Source organism: Oncorhynchus mykiss, chromosome 23 (assembly GCF_057628025.1).
Source record: "Oncorhynchus mykiss isolate SJ-2025 chromosome 23, ASM5762802v1, whole genome shotgun sequence".
Classification (NCBI taxonomy): domain Eukaryota; kingdom Metazoa; phylum Chordata; class Actinopteri; order Salmoniformes; family Salmonidae; genus Oncorhynchus; species Oncorhynchus mykiss.
In genome coordinates this window covers 63,077,501-63,094,808 of record NC_143044.1, presented here as the reverse complement: position 1 = coordinate 63,094,808, position 17,308 = coordinate 63,077,501, and the positions used below count along the sequence as shown (strand labels likewise).

General features: G+C 42.6%; 1 protein-coding gene across 1 annotated transcript in view; it reads left to right on the top strand.

Moving 5' to 3' along the window:
* The window catches only part of rgs7b (regulator of G protein signaling 7b), a 113,060-nt gene that overhangs the window by 67,551 nt on the left and 28,201 nt on the right, over positions 1-17,308 (top strand). The window contains exons 7-12 of the mRNA XM_090218032.1: positions 4,434-4,498; positions 5,082-5,158; positions 6,068-6,149; positions 15,562-15,636; positions 16,704-16,802; positions 17,185-17,246. Of these exons, the coding sequence (XP_090074158.1) occupies positions 4,434-4,498; positions 5,082-5,158; positions 6,068-6,149; positions 15,562-15,636; positions 16,704-16,802; positions 17,185-17,246 (460 nt within the window). The remainder of the gene's footprint in view (positions 1-4,433; positions 4,499-5,081; positions 5,159-6,067; positions 6,150-15,561; positions 15,637-16,703; positions 16,803-17,184; positions 17,247-17,308) is intronic.

Below are 17,308 nucleotides of genomic sequence, written 5' to 3'. Positions count from 1 at the left end.
CCATTACCCTGTCTGGTATACAACCAGGACACCAATAAACCATTACCCTGTCTGGTATACAACCAGGACACCAATAAACCATTACCCTGTCTGGTATACAACCAGGACACCAATAAACCATTACCCTGTCTGGAATACAACCAGGGCACCAATAAACCATTACCCTGTCTGGAACACAACCAGCACAACAATAAACCATTACCCTGTCTGTCTGTTTCCTATCTGGTATACAACCAGGACACCAATAAACCATTACCCTGTCTGGTATACAACCAGGGCACCAATAAACCATTACCCTGTCTGGTATACAACCAGGAAACCAATAAACCATTACCCTGTCTGGTACACAACCAGCACACCAATAAACCATTACCCTGTCTGTCTGTTTCCTGTCTGGAACACAACCAATAAACCAATACCCTGTCTGTCTGTTTCCTGTCTGGTACACAACCAGGAAACCAATAAACCATTACCCTGTCTGTCTGTTTCCTGTCTGGTACACAACCAGGAAACCAATAAACTATTACCCTGTCTGTCTGTTTCCTGTCTGGTATACAACCAATAAACCATTACCCTGTCTGTCTGTTTCCTGTCTGGTACACAACCAGGAAACCAATAAACCATTACCCTCTCTGTCTGTTTCCTGTCTGGTACACAACCAGGAAACCAATAAACCATTACCCTATCGTTCTGTTTCCTATCTGGTATACAACCAGGAAACCAATACCCTGTCTGTCTGTTTCCTATCTGGTATACAACCAATAAACCATTACCCTGTCTGTCTGTTTCCTGTCTGGTACACAACCAGGAAACCAATAAACCATTGCCCTATCTGTCTGTTTCCTGTCTGGTACACAACCAGGAAACCAATAAACCAATACCCTGTCTGTCTGTTTCCTGTCTGGTATACAACCAATTAACCAAAACCCTGTCTGTCAAACTAAATCTAATTTTATTTGTCACATACACGTGTTTAGCATATGTTATTGTAGCGAAATGCTTGTGTTCCTAGCTCCAACAGTGGAGTAATATCTGACTAAATGCTTGTGTTTGTAGCTCCAACAGTGCAGCAATATCTAACAATTCACAACAATACACACAACCTAAAAGTAAAATAATGAAATTAAGTAATATATGAATATTAAGATGAGCAATGACATAGCGGCATTGACTAAAATACAGTAGAATAGAATACAGTATATACATATGAGATGAGTAATACATAGACTAAGATACAGTAGAATAGAATACAGTATATACATATGAGATGAGTAATACATAGACTAAGATACAGTAGAATAGAATACAGTATATACATATGAGATGAGTAATACATAGACTAAGATACAGTAGAATAGAATACAGTATATACATATGAGATGATAAATACATAGACTAAGACAGTATAATAGAATACAGTATATACATATGAGATGAGTAATACATAGACTGAGATACAGTAGAATAGAATACAGTATATACATATGAGATGAGTAATACATAGACTAAGATACAGTAGAATAGAATACAGTATATACATATGAGATGAGTAATACATAGAATACAGTATATACATATGAGATGAGTAATACATAGACTAAAATACAGTAGAATAGAATACAGTAGAATAGAATACAGTATATACATATGAGATGAGTAATACATAGACTAAGATACAGTAGAATAGAATACAGTAGAATAGAATACAGTATATACATATGAGATGAGTAAAGCAAAAATATGTAAACATTATTAAAGTGTTCCATTATTAAAGTGACCAGTGATTTCAAGTCAATGCATATGGGTCAGCAGCCTCTAATGTGCAGGGTTACGTAACCGGGTGGAAGCCGCCTAGTGATGGCTATTTAACAGTCTGGTGGTCTTAAGAAAAAACGCTTCTTTCTTTGGAGGGAGTTGAAACTCTGTGTTGCCCAGCAACAGCCCCAAAACATCACTGCTCTAGAGGAGATCTGCATGGAGGAATGGGCCAAAATACCAGCAACATTGTGTGAAAACCTTGTGAAGACTTACAGAAAACGTTTGCCAACAAAGGGTATATAACAAAGTATTGAGATAAACTTTTGTTATTGACCAAATACTTATTTTCCACCATAATTTGCAAATAAATAAATCAAAAATCCTACAAAGTGATTTTCTGGATTTTGTTTTTCTCATTTTGTCTCTCATAGTTTAATTGTACCTATGATGAAAATTACAGGCCTCTCTCATATTTTTAAGTGGGAGAACTTGCACAATTGGTGGCTGACTAAATACTTTTTTGCCCCGCTGTATGTATGGTCACTGTGGGGACGACGTTGTCAATGCACTTATTGATGAAGCCGATGACTGAGGTGGTATACTCCTCAATACCATTGGATGAATCCCGGAACATATTCCAGTCTGTGCTAGCAAAACAGTCCTGTAGCGTAGCATCCGCGTCAACTGACCACTTCCGTATTGAGCGAGTCACTGGTACTTCCTGCGTTAGTGTTTGCTTGTAAGCAGGAAGATAGAGTTATGGTCAGATTTGCCAAATGGAAGGCGAGGGATAACTGTGTATGCACCTCTGTTTGTGGAGTAAAGGTAGTCTAGAGTTTTTTCCTTTGGTTGCATGTGACATGTTGGTAGAAATTAGGTAAAACAGATTTAAGTTTGCCTGCATTAAAGTCCCCGGCCACTAGGAGTGCCGCTTCAGGGTGAGCATTTTCTTGTTTATGGCCTTATACAGCTGGTTGAGTGCGGTCTTAGCGCCAGCATCAGTTTGTGGTGGTAAAAAGATGGCTACGAATAATGTAGATGAGAACTCTCTATGTATGATAGTGTGGTCTACAGTTTATCATGCAGTACTCTACCTCAGGCGAGCAATACCTCCAGACTACCTTAATATATGACATTGCGCACCAGCTATTATTGATAAATTGACACACACCCCAGCCCTTCATCTTACCAGACGTTGCTGCTCTGTCCTGCCGATGCACAGATAACCCGGCCAGCTCTATATTATCCGTGTTGTCGTTCAGCCACGACTCAGTGAAAAATAAGATATTAAAAACTGTAATATCTTATGAAGTGGACTGTAGGATAGCTTGGGGATAGATGGACTGTAGGATAGCTTGGGGATAGATGGACTGTAGGATAGCTTGGGGATAGATGGACTGTAGGATAGCTTGGGGATAGATGGACTGTAGGATAGCTTGGGGATAGATGGACTGTAGGATAGCTTGGGGATAGATGGACTGTAGGATAGCTTGGGGATAGATGAAGTGGACTGTAGGATAGCTTGGGCATAGATGGACTGTAGGATAGCTTGGGGATAGATGAAGTGGACTGTAGGATAGCTTGGGGATAGATGAAGTGGACTGTAGGATAGCTTGGGGATAGATGGACTGTAGGATAGCTTGGGGATAGATGAAGTGGACTGTAGGATAGCTTGGGGATATATGAAGTGGACTGTAGCATAGCTTGGGGATAGATGAAGTGGACTGTAGGATAGCTTGACGAACGATGAAGTGGACTGTAGGATAGCTTGGGGATAGATGAAGTGGACTGTAGGATAGCTTGGGGATAGATGAAGTGGACTGTAGGATAGCTTGGGGATAGATGAAGTGGACTGTAGGATAGCTTGGGGATAGATGAAGTGGACTGTAGGATAGCTTGGGGATAGATGATGTGGACTGTAGGATAGCTTGGGGATAGATGAAGTGGACTGTAGGATAGTTTGGGGATAGATGAAGTGGACTGTAGGATAGCTTGGGGATAGATGATGTGGACTGTAGGATAGCTTGGGGATAGATGAAGTGGACTGTAGGATAGCTTGGGGATAGATGAAGTGGACTGTAGGATAGCTTGGGGATAGATGAAGTGGACTGTAGGATAGTTTGGGGATAGATGAAGTGGACTGTAGGATAGCTTGGGGATAGATGATGTGGACTGTAGGATAGCTTGGGGATAGATGAAGTGGACTGTAGGATAGCTTGGGGATAGATGAAGTGGACTGTAGGATAGTTTGGGGATAGATGGACTGTAGGATAGCTTGGGGATAGATGAAGTGGACTGTAGGATAGCTTGGGGATAGATGGACTGTAGGATAGCTTGGGGATAGATGAAGTGGACTGTAGGATAGCTTGGGGATAGATGAAGTGGACTGTAGGATAGCTTGGGGATAGATGGACTGTAGGATAGCTTGGGGATAGATGAAGTGGACTTTAGGATAACTTGGGGATAGATGGACTGTAGGATAGCTTGGGGATAGATGAAGTGGACTGTAGGATAACTTGGGGATAGATGGACTGTAGGATAGCTTGGGGATAGATGAAGTGGACTGTAGGATAGTTTGGGGATAGATGAAGTGGACTGTAGGATAGTTTGGGGATAGATCAAATCAAAATCAAATCAAATGCTGACTAACTGTTTTTCACCTCTGTCTCTTTCAGCTGTTTACCTCTGCAAAAGAACAATGCAAAACAAAGCCCGCCTGGAGCTGGCTGACTACGAAGCTGTAAGCTCCCACCTCTTCCCTCCCTCCTCCTCCTCCCACCTCTTCCCTCCCTCCTCCTCCTCCTCCCACCTCTTCCCTCCCTCCCTCCCACCTCTTCCCTCCCTCCCCCCCACCTCTTCCCTCCCTCCCCCTCCCACCTCCACCTTCTCCCTCCACCCTCCTCCCACCTCTTCCCTCCCTCTCTTCACCTCCCCTTCCTCCTCCTCCCTCCACCTTCTCCCTCCACCCTCCTCCCACCTCTTCCCTCCCTCTCTTCACCTCCCCTTCCTCCTTCCTCCTCCTCCCTCCACCTTCTCCCTCCACCCTCCTCCCACCTCTTCCCTCCCTCTCTTCACCTCCCCTTCCTCCCTCCACCTTTTCCCTCCTCCTCCTCTATTCTACTGTATCAGTGGTCTCTATCCGAGTGTAAAGAACAATCAACCAGTCCCACCATTCGATGGAGACAAGGCTGCTTAGTTTGGAAAGCAGTTAACTACGGTTTAAAATTCAAAACAACTGTATTTATCCCCTCAGAGGCATGTTTTATGTAAGAGGTAGTGAAACTATAAGACACTAGGTGTTTGTATGTCCCTGTGTGTTTCAGGAGAGCTTAGCCAGACTGCAGAGAGCGTTCGCCAGGAAATGGGAGTTTATATTTATGCAAGCTGAAGCACAAGCAAAGTAAGTATCTCCCCCAATCTAGCGTCTCAAATGGAACCCTATTCCCCTACACAATGCACTGCTATGGGTGCTATTAGGGAATAGGGTTCCATTTGGGCTGCAAGCTCATGTTGAGCTGAATTGATGCATGCAGACTGACTGGTAAAACAGCCCTTTTCCCCAACAACACAGCCTGAAGGTCTCTGCCTCAATTTACTCACAGATGTGGAAAGAGAGGAGAGGGGAGGTGGGGAGGGGAGAGGAGAGGTGGGGAGAGGAGAGGAGAGGAGAGGTTGGGGAGAGGAGAGGTTGGGGAGAGGAGAGGAGATGAGAGGAGATGAGAGGAGAGGAGAGGAGAGGTGGGGAGAGGAGAGGAGGGGAGAGGAGAGGAGAGGTGGGGAGAGGAGAGGAGAGGTGGGGAGAGGTGGGGAGAGGTGGGGAGAGGACAGGAGAGGAGGGGAGAGGTGGGGAGAGGAGAGGTGGGGAGAGGAGAGGAGGGGAGGGGAGAGGTGGGGAGAGGAGAGGAGAGGTGGGGAGAAGTGGGGAGAGGTGGGGAGAGGTGGGGAGAGGACAGGAGAGGTGGGGAGAGGAGTATACAGATGAAGGATCTTAATTTGAGCCTGTTTGCTACGCAGGAAACTTATTCTGCAGCAACAGGAAATATACATTATTCTGTGGATTATAAATAATGAACATGTTTGCAAAGGTTGATACATTTTTTGTATCAAAAATCAAGTCTGAAATTTCTAAGTGAAAAATACAAACTTCAGAAGCCTTTTTAAACCTCAAATACACTACACATTTGACTTTTCCTACATTTCACGAAGGTTCATGTGCGACAGGGTGATCAAAAGAAGATTCTACATCTGTAACTAAATGAATGATGGGACGTCTGTGTTACAAGGTGTCCACCTCTATCCTTTAACACAGAGTTGACAAGAAGAGAGACAAAATTGAGAGGAAGATTCTGGACAGTCAAGAGAGAGCTTTCTGGGACGTACACAGACCAGTGGTAAGAATACAACCTTTCTGTTTCCCTGTCACCACAGACCATGTTTAGAGAGATACACTGTGTTGTTCTCAGAGTGATGCACTGTGTTGTGTTCAGAGTGTTACACTGTGTTGTGTTCAGAGAGTGATACACTGTGTCGTGTTCAGAGAGTGATACACTGTGTTGTGTTCAGAGAGTGATACACTGTGTTGTGTTCAGAGAGTGATACACTGTGTTGTGTTCAGAGAGTGATACACTGTGTTGTGTTACACTGTGTTGCGTTCAGAGTGATACACTGTGTTGTGTTCAGAGAGTGTTACACTGTGTTGTGTTCAGAGTGATGCACTGTGTTGTGTTCAGAGAGTGATACACTGTGTTGTGTTCAGAGTGATACACTGTGTTGTGTTCTGAGAGAGATATAGCAGTGATAGCATATAGCAGTGATAGCTAGGCAGTAGCATATAGCAGTGATAGCTAGGCAGTAGCATATATCAGTGAAAGCTAGGCAGCAGCATATAGCAGTGATAGCTAGGCAGTAGCATATATCAGTGATAGCTAGGCAGTAGCAAATAGCAGTGATAGCTAGGCAGTAGCATATAGCAGTGATAGCCTGGCAGTAGCATATATCAGTGAAAGCTAGGCAGCAGCATATAGCAGTGATAGCTAGGCAGTAGCATATAGCAGTGATAGCCTGGCAGCAGCATATTGCAGTGATAGCTGGGCAGTAGCATATATGAGTGATAGCTAGGCAGCAGCATATAGCAGTGACAGCTAGGCAGTAGCATATAGCAGTGATAGCTAGGCCGTATCATATACCAGTGATAGCTAGGCAGTAGCATATAGCAGTGATAGCCTGGCAGCAGCATATAGCAGTGATAGCTAGGCACTAGCATATAGCAGTGATAGCTAGGCAGTAGCATATAGAGGTTAATAGCACTGGGCTAATAAGCAGAGCATGGCACACAACATAACCACTCTATGTACAGAGGCTAACCTAGCACACAGTAAGAACAGGGTCAACTAGCATGAGAAACAGTGGTAAGCTAGCATGCTAGTCTAGTAGGCCACAGGCTGTGGATTGTAGCACACGGTGTGTACAGTGGAGGGCTAGTAGGCCTCAGGCTATAGGCCAGCATGCAACATTAGCACTATGGTTAGCAGCTAATCGGTTGACATGCTATGGCTAACAATGCAACTAGGCGAACAGCAGCCATCTTAGTTGTGGCCAGGAAGTGACTGTGGATGTGATGACGTCCCTGGTCGGCCATACTTGTTGTGTAACAGCAACCATAACGGGCTGGTAGCCTACCTCAGCAGTAACCTACTGGACAATGGGGTCAGGCTGAGGCAGGGGATGGTAGCCTACCTCAGCAGTAACCTACTGGACAATGGGGTCAGGCTGAGGCAGGGGATGGTAGCCTACCTCAGCAGTAACCTACTGGACAATGGTGTCGGGCTGAGGCACTGCATGGTAGCCTACCTCAGCAGTAACCACAGGGCAATGGGGTCGGGCTGAGGCAGAGCATGGTAGCCTACCTCAGCAGTTAAAAGCTACACACATGTGTTGTCTCTCCCAGGGCCAACAAGAGGCTTAGTTCAGGAGCTCAGATTTTTAACACCCTCTAATAACTGAGGAAGTAGCCTGAGTCTAGCCTGAAATACAGACCTGTTTTGTGTTAACATTCCACTCTGTGTACTCTGCGTCATACTGTATGTTTGGCATGACAAGGAGTGGAACGATAGCCCAAAACAGACTGCTACCCAGGCTAGCCTGACTCGCTAGTGGTGAAAGAATCAAAACAGTGTGAAACCAGGTATTTGGTGTTCTCCGTTCCAGTTTATTTAACAGGGTGGGCCGAATCTTAACACCCGTTGACAATATATCCTCCAAAACGCCGGCTTCTTGGCCATTATCACTTAAATGTTCACCAATCTGATTGAATAGTAGACAGTGGTATTAAGGGGCCAGATAAACCTTCCCAAGCATTTAACCACCTTTGGATGTGTTCAATGTCCTTTAGATCAGACAACGCTGCAGCCAGACAGAAACTAATTTCCCCATCACATCAAGTAAGGGGTTGTGTCCCAAATGGCACCCTATGGGCCCTGGTTAAAAGGGATCTATATAGGCAATAGGGTGCCATTTGTGACCCAAAGATGAATTCTCAGTATCTCCCATCTAACTCCCTGGACTGTTGGAGATGAGGACCGTTTGACTCCCTGGTGTTCAGTCAGTAGTGTTATTGGCCTAATGGGACGTACTGTTGGAGACGAGGACCATCTGACTCCCTGGTGTTCAGTCAGTGGTGTTATTGGCCTAATGGGACATACTGTTGGAGATGAGGACAGTCTTACTCCCTGGTGTTCAGTCAGTAGTGTTATTGGCCTAATGGGACGTACTGTTCTAGACGAGGACCGTCTGACTCCCTGGTGTTCAGTCAGTAGTGTTATTGGCCTAATGAGACATACTGTTGGAGACACACTACTGTAAGTGACTCTGAATAAGAGCGTTTGCTAAATGTGAAAATGTAGACATGTAAATGGGGTCGTTTCACCAATTCGGTGCCTTTTGAGAAGTGTAACTTGGTATTAAAAAAATGTTTGATTTTAACATTCTGTTATTAAAAAGCACATGTTCAACTTCATAAACTTCGTTTTAACCATCTCAAGATGTTAAATAAATAAAAATACGTACTATAACCCTGTTGACCGCAACAGGGTTGAGGATTTCACCTCAAATCTGCCATAAATTCCCTTGTGACAGGGGCAATGGAGGCTTGTTGGATGCAACAGGGAGTGGCAATTGAAAGCAAGCTTCACAAAAAAAGTTGAAATCATTACAATATTTCTAGCCTGTCCATCTATGGTGACAGAGTTGAATGTGTTATGCTCGACCCGCTCAGCTTTCCACCACAAAACACCAGAAAATGTCCAAGATGTTTAGAACCAGCTCACCTGCCTTTACACACTGTGATTTGATGATTAGTTGTTCATGGTTCTTTTTGAAAAAAAAAATGAAAAAATGATAGTTTAACCATATTAAAACGAGAGTTCAGTTCATGTAATATGAGGGACAGAAGTAAATTAGTCACTAGTCACATGAAATAAATCATTTTCAGAAATGACTGTCAAAGCAACAAAATGACTTTTTCTTTTTTTTAATTTAACCTTTATTTAACCTGTCTAGGACTGGGGTTCCGCTAGCGGAAGGCTCCGCAACAGCCAGTGAAAGTGCAAGGCGCCAAATTCAAAACAACAAAAATCTCATAATTAAAATTCCTCAAGCATACAAGTATTTTACACCATTTTAAAGATACAATTATCGTTAATCCAGCCACAGTGTCTGATTTCAAAAAATGCTTTACAGCGAAAGCACCACAAACGATTATGTTAGGTCAGCACCAAGCAACAGAAAAACCCAGCCATTTTTCCAGCCAAGGAGAGGAGTCACAAAAAGCAGAAATAGAGATAAAATGAATCACTAACCTTTGATGATCTTCATCAGATGACACTCATAGGACTTCATGTTACACAATACATGTATGTTTTGTTTGATAAAGTTCATATTTATATAAAAAAATCTGAGTTTACATTTGCGCATTACGTTCAGTAGTTCTAAAACATGCGGTGATTGTGCAAAACCACATCAATTTACAGAAATACTCATAATACACATTGATAAAGATACGACTATTATACATGGAACTTTAGATACACTTCTCCTTAATGCAACCGCTGTGTCAGATTTCCAAAACACTTTACGGAGAAAGCAAACCATGCAATAATCTGAGTACAGCCTTTAGACAACAAATCAACCAAAAAGATACCCGCCATATTGGGTAGTCAACATTACTCAGAAATAGCATTTTAAACATTCCCTTACCTTTGATGATCTTCATCAGAATGCACTCCCAGGAATCCCAGTTCCACCATAAATGTTTGATAAGTTCAATAATGTCCATCAGTTATGTCCAAATATCTTCATTTGTTAGGGCGTTTGGCAAACAAATCCAAAAGTGCGTTCAGGTCACGCTGAATGTCGGATGAAAAGTTCAAAAGGTCCCGTTACAGCCTGTAGAAACATGCCAACCTAAGTATGGAATCAATCTTTAGGATGTTTTTAACATAGAACTTCATTAATGTTCCAACCGGACAATTCCTTTGTCTGTCAAATGAAGTGCAATGTTGCTACCTTTCCCGTGAGCGCGCCAGACCGAGTCTGTGGCACTCTGCCATACCACTCACTTAAAGAGCTCTCATGAGCACCTCCTTTAGAGTAGAATCTTCAAAACAGGTTCTAAATACTGTTGACATCTAGTGGAAGCCTTGGGAAGTGAAACATAACTAATATAGCCCTGTGTCTTCAATGGGGGCTGAGTTTAAAAACTACGAACCTCAGATTTCCCACTTCCTGGTTGGATTATTTCTCAGGTTTTTGCCTGCCATATGAGTTATGTTATACTCACAGACATCATTCAGAATGTTTTCTATCCAAATTTGCTAATTATATGCATATTTTAGCTTTTACGGCTGAGTTGCAGGCAGCTTAATTTGGGCACGTTTTTCATCCAAGCTACCCAATACTGCCCCCTATCCCAAATAAGTTTTAACTAGGCAAGTCAGTTAAGAACAAATTCTTATTTACAATGATGGCTAAACAATGAACCCCGGCTAAACCCGGACGACGCTGGGGCTTGTGCGAAGCCCTATTGGTGGAGAACTTGGAGAAATGTTGAGATGAAGTGGTTCAAACCTTCCTAGAGGTCACAGAGGAACATGTCAAAATGATGGATTTTGGCACTTTAGCAAGTCAGATTTATTGAATTCTCCATGTGATCCATATTAAAACCCCTTAAACTCGAAATCCCGTTCGAATCCCGTTACCAGGATAGATTTGACAACATCCGCTGAAATTGCAGTGCTCCAAATTCAAACTACAGAAATATAAATATTTAACATTCATATAAATACAAGTGTAATACATCAAAATAAAGCTTAACTTCTGGTTAATCCAGCCGCTGTGTCAGATTTCAAAAATAATTTACGGCGAAAGCACACCATGCAACTATCTGAGGACAGCGCCCAGAAAACAACAACATGAAAACCATTTTGCAACCAGGCAGGTACGACACGAAAGTCAGAAATAGCGATATAATAAATGCCTTACCTTTGAAGATCTTCATATTTTTGCAAATGTCTCAGTGATAGAATGAATGGTCGTTTTGTTCTATAAAGTCCTTCTTTATATCCCCAAAATGTCAATTTATTTTGGCGCTTTTGATTCAGAAATACACCGGTTCAAACATGACTACTAAGTATCTAATAGGTTACCTGTAAACTTGGTCCAAACATTTCAAACAACATTTCTAATCAATCCTCAGTCAATCCTAAAATGTAAATAATCGATCAAATTTAATACGGGATAAACAGTTTCCAATACCGAAGAAAAACACCACGGAGCTTGAACTCCTCACGCGCAGCAAAAGACTAGTGACCTGCTGAGTGAAAAGAATAGAAAGAATAGGACTACTTCTTCATTTCTCAAAAGAAAAACATCAAACCATTTCTAAAAAACTGTTGACATCTAGTGGAAGCCATAGGAACTGCAATATGGACCCTAATAAATCAGGTTTCCCATAGAAAACCATTGGAAAACACAATGACCTCAAAAAATAATTTCCCTGGATGGGTTTTGCTCAGGGTTTTGCCTGCCATATCAGTTCTGTTATACTCACAGACATTATGTTAACAGTTTTAGAAACTTTTCTGTCCAATACTATCATGCATATGCAAATCTTAGATTCGGGGCCTGAGTAACAAGCAGTTTACTTTGGGCACGCTTTTCATCCGGACGTGAAAATACTGCCCCCTAGCCTAAAGAGGTTTTAAAGGGCAATTTAATATAACAGGCTTTTAAAATGTAATCTTTTTGCCAAATTTTTACTTAAAATATCACTTTTCGCACTTTTCGGCACTTTTCGTGGATTGACCCAAATGTATCATTGTTTAACCTTGTTCCACAACCTGGAGAAGACCTAAAACCTCTTAGGGATCGCAAACTGCCAGAGTAACACCTGTCGACAACATCTGGTGAAATTGCAGAGCGCCAAATTCAATGACAAAATCGCAATATTAAACATTCATGAAAATACAAGTGTCATTATTAACATTATTTAAAAGCTTAACGTCTTGTTAATCCAACCGCGTTGTCAGATTTCAAAAAGGCTTTACGGCAGAAGCATACCATGTGATTATCTGTGGACAACGCCCCACATCAAAATACTTTTTCAACCAGCACAGGCGTCACAAAATCCCAAAGAGCGATAAAATAAATCACTTACCTTTGAAGATCTTCCTCTGTTTGCAATCCCAAGGGTCCCAGCTACACAATGAATGGTCGTTTTGTTCGATAAAGTCCTTCTTCATATCCAAAAAAGTCAGTTTAGTTGGCGCCATTGATTTCAGTAATCCATTCCTTCAACATGCATACAGAGGAATCCAAAAAGCTACCGGTAAACTTCGTCCAAACAAGTCAACCAATGTCTCTTTACAATCCTCAGGTAGTAGTAGTAGATACCTAATATGTAAATAAACGATCATATTTCAGATGGAAAAAACAGTGTTCAATAGAAAAGGAAAATAACAAAGGGTGCGCCCTCATTCACGCCAAAAGCCTTTCCTGATGAGCACACCTTGGAAAAAACGACCACTTTTTAGTTTTTCATGAAACAAGCCTGAATATAAAGACTGTTGATCTTGTGGAATTTTCCAGATGGATTTTTCACCTGCCATATCAGTTCTGTTATACTCACAGACATTTTTTAAACAGTTTTAGAAACTGTTTTCTATCCAATGGGCTGAATAACAGGCAGTTTACTTTGGGCACGTCAGTCAGCCGGAAATTCAGGATACTGCCCCTAGCCTTAAGAAGTTCTGGAAATGTGGAAATGTGTCCTTGTTCCACAGCCTGGAGAAGACTGATGTAAATGTGTCCTTGTTCCTCTATACAGCCTGGAGAAGACTGATGGAAATGTGTCCTTGTTCCTCTATACAGCCTGGAGAAGACTGATGGAAATGTGTCCTTGTTCCTCTATACAGCCTGGAGAAGACTGATGGAAATGTGTCCTTGTTCCTCTATACAGCCTGGAGAAGACTGATGGAAATGTGTCCTTGTTCCTCTATACAGCCTGGAGAAGACTGATGGAAATGTGTCCTTGTTCCTCTATACAGCCTGGAGAAGACTGATGGAAATGTGTCCTTGTTTCTCTATACAGCCTGGAGAAGACTGATGGAAATGTGTCCTTGTTTCTCTATACAGCCTGGAGAAGACTGATGTAAATGTGTCGTTGTTTCTCTATACAGCCTGGAGAAGACTGATGGAAATGTGTCCTTGTTTCTCTATACAGCCTGGAGAAGACTGATGGAAATGTGTCCTTGTTCCACAGTCTGGAGAAGACTGATGTAAATGTGTCCTTGTTCCACAGCCTGGAGAAGACTGATGTAAATGTGTCCTTGTTTCTCTATACAGCCTGGAGAAGACTGATGTAAATGTGTCCTTGTTTCTCTATACAGCCTGGAGAAGACTGATGGAAATGTGTCCTTGTTCCTCTATACAACCTGGAGAAGACTGATGTAAATGTGTCCTTGTTTCTCTATACAGCCTGGAGAAGACTGATGGAAATGTGTCCTTGTTCCTCTATACAGCCTGGAGAAGACTGATGGAAATGTGTCCTTGTTTCTCTATACAGCCTGGAGAAGACTGATGTAAATGTGTCCTCGTTTCTCTATACAGCCTGGAGAAGACTGATGGAAATGTGTCCTTGTTCCTCTATACAACCTGGAGAAGACTGATGTAAATGTGTCCTTGTTTCTCTATACAGCCTGGAGAAGACTGATGGAAATGTGTCCTTGTTCCTCTATACAGCCTGGAGAAGACTGATGGAAATGTGTCCTTGTTTCTCTATACAGCCTGGAGAAGACTGATGTAAATGTGTCCTTGTTCCACAGCCTGGAGAAGACTGATGGAAATGTGTCCTTGTTCCTCTATACAGCCTGGAGAAGACTGATGTAAATGTGTCCTTGTTCCACAGCCTGGAGAAGACTGATGGAAATGTGTCCTTGTTCCTCTATACAGCCTGGAGAAGACTGATGTAAATGTGTCCTTGTTCCTCTATACAGCCTGGAGAAGACTGATGTAAATGTGTCCTTGTTCCACAGTCTGGAGAAGACTGATGTAAATGTGTCCTTGTTCCACAGCCTGGAGAAGACTGATGGAAATGTGTCCTTGTTTCTCTATACAGCCTGGAGAAGACTGATGTAAATGTGTCCTTGTTCCACAGCCTGGAGAAGACTGATGGAAATGTGTCCTTGTTTCTCTATACAGCCTGGAGAAGACTGATGTAAATGTGTCCTTGTTCCACAGTCTGGAGAAGACTGATGTAAATGTGTCCTTGTTCCACAGTCTGGAGAAGACTGATGTAAATGTGTCCTTGTTCCACAGTCTGGAGAAGACTGATGTAAATGTGTCCTTGTTTCTCTATACAGCCTGGAGAAGACTGATGGAAATGTGTCCTTGTTTCTCTATACAGTCTGGAGAAGACTGATGGAAATGTGTCCTTGTGTCTCTATACAGCCTGGAGAAGACTGATGGAAATGTGTCCTTGTTTCTCTATACAGTCTGGAGAAGACTGATGGAAATGTGTCCTTGTTTCTCTATACAGTCTGGAGAAGACTGATGGAAATGTGTCCTTGTTCCTCTATACAGCCTGGAGAAGACTGATGGAAATGTGTCCTTGTTCCACAGTCTGGAGAAGACTGATGTAAATGTGTCCTTGTTTCTCTATACAGTCTGGAGAAGACTGATGGAAATGTGTCCTTGTTCCTCTATACAGCCTGGAGAAGACTGATGGAAATGTGTCCTTGTTCCACAGTCTGGAGAAGACTGATGTAAATGTGTCCTTGTTTCTCTATACAGTCTGGAGAAGACTGATGGAAATGTGTCCTTGTTTCTCTATACAGTCTGGAGAAGACTGATGGAAATGTGTCCTTGTTTCTCTATACAGCCTGGAGAAGACTGATGGAAATGTGTCCTTGTTCCACAGCCTGGAGAAGACTGATGGAAATGTGTCCTTGTTCCACAGCCTGGAGAAGACTGATGGAAATGTGTCCTTGTTTCTCTATACAGTCTGGAGAAGACTGATGGAAATGTGTCCTTGTTTCTCTATACAGTCTGGAGAAGACTGATGTAAATGTGTCCTGGTTCCAAAGCCTGGAGAAGACTGATGGAAATGTGTCCTTGTTCCACAGCCTGGAGAAGACTGATGGAAATGTGTCCTTGTTCCACAGCCTGGAGAAGACTGATGTAAATGTGTCCTTGTTTCTCTATACAGCCTGGAGAAGACTGATGTAAATGTGTCCTTGTTTCTCTATACAGCCTGGATGTGTGAACACAACAGAAGCCGACATCAAGAAATCCTCGAGGATGAAGCAGCCTCATAAAACAAGAAAGGTATGGATTGTCATATGTACTGTAATGTGAACTGTAAAATCTACTGTAAAATCTACTGCAAAATCTACTGTAATACAGTACTGCCGATTTTACAGGTTTTCCTACTTACAAAACATGTAATTTTTTATCATAGGTACACTTCAACTGTGAGAGACGGAATCTAAAACAAAAATCCAGAAAATCACATTGTGTGATTTTTAAGTAATTAATTTGCATTTTATTGCATGACATAAGTATTTGATACATCAGAAAGCAGAACTTAATAGTTGGTACAGAAACCTTTGTTTGCAATTACAGAGATCATATGTTTCCTGTAGTTCTTCACCAGGTTTGCACACACTGCAGCAGGGATTTTGGCCCACTCCTCCATACAGACCTTCTCCAGAAGGGGCTGTCGCTGGGCAATACGGACTTTCAGCTCCCTCCAAAGATTTTCTATTGGGTTCAGGTCTGGAGACTGGCTAGGCCACTCCAGGACCTTGAGATGCTTCTTACGGGGCCACTCCTTAGTTGCCCCGGCTGTGTGTTTCGGGTTGTTGTCATGCTGGAAAACCCAGCCACAACCCATCATCAATGCTCTTACTGAGGGAAGGAGGTTGTTGGCCAAGATCTCGCGATACATGGCCCCATCCATCCTCCCCTCAATACGGTGCAGTCGTCCTGTCCCCTTTGCAGAACAGCATCCCCAAAGAATGATGTTTCCACCTCCATGCTTCACGGTTGGGATGGTGTTCTTGGGGTTGTACTCATCCTTCTTCTTCCTCCAAACACGGCTAGTGGAGTTTAGACCAAAAAGCTCTATTTTTGTCTCATCAGACCACATGACCTTCTCCCATTCCTCCTCTGGATCATCCAGACAGATTGAGCTCTAGAGAAAACAACTGACAGGGTTTTTAAACTAAGGGAAAGGGAATGTGATTGGGTAAGGGAAACAGGAGGTGTGTCTTCTGATTGATGATTGGTTGGTGACTGATTGGGTAATGATGTTTGTCACCTGTGAGGGGACAAGGAGAGAAAAGAAACACACACAGGATACCCGTCTCCTTAACAACGATGTTTCTATCCAGTCTGTGTACGGCCTCCAGAATGACATCCGGAGCCACAGCCCCGCCCACGCCCCCGCTCCAGAGGTCAAAGAGCCCACAGAGGAGGAGATGCGTCACCAGGTAATGTCATCAATTCAAGGGCAAATTACAAAAGAGGGTTCTTCCAGAGCGGATGTCAACAAATATCCATCAAACTACAATGACATGTCAGTGTTTTCTGGTAGAATGGGCCATTTAAAAATAACAGAATGGTCGTTATCTTGACTATATCATGTTATCTGACATATTGATCGTTAGCTTGACTATTGTGTTATCTGACATTTTGATCGTTAGCTTGACTATTGTGTTATCTGACATATTGATCGTTAGCTTGACTCTATCATGTTATCTGACATATTGATCGTTAGCTTGACTCTATTGTGTTATCTGACATATTGATTGTTATCTTGACTGGTTATCTGACAGAGCAGCATGCCTTCACATTGGCACCTTCTCCTTTCAGATTCAACACTGGCAAGCCCAACTAGACAGGCATCGGTTAAACATGTCCAAAGTGGCAGAAAGGTAGGCTGTTTCCTTGTAATGCAACACACACACACACACACACACACACACACACACACACA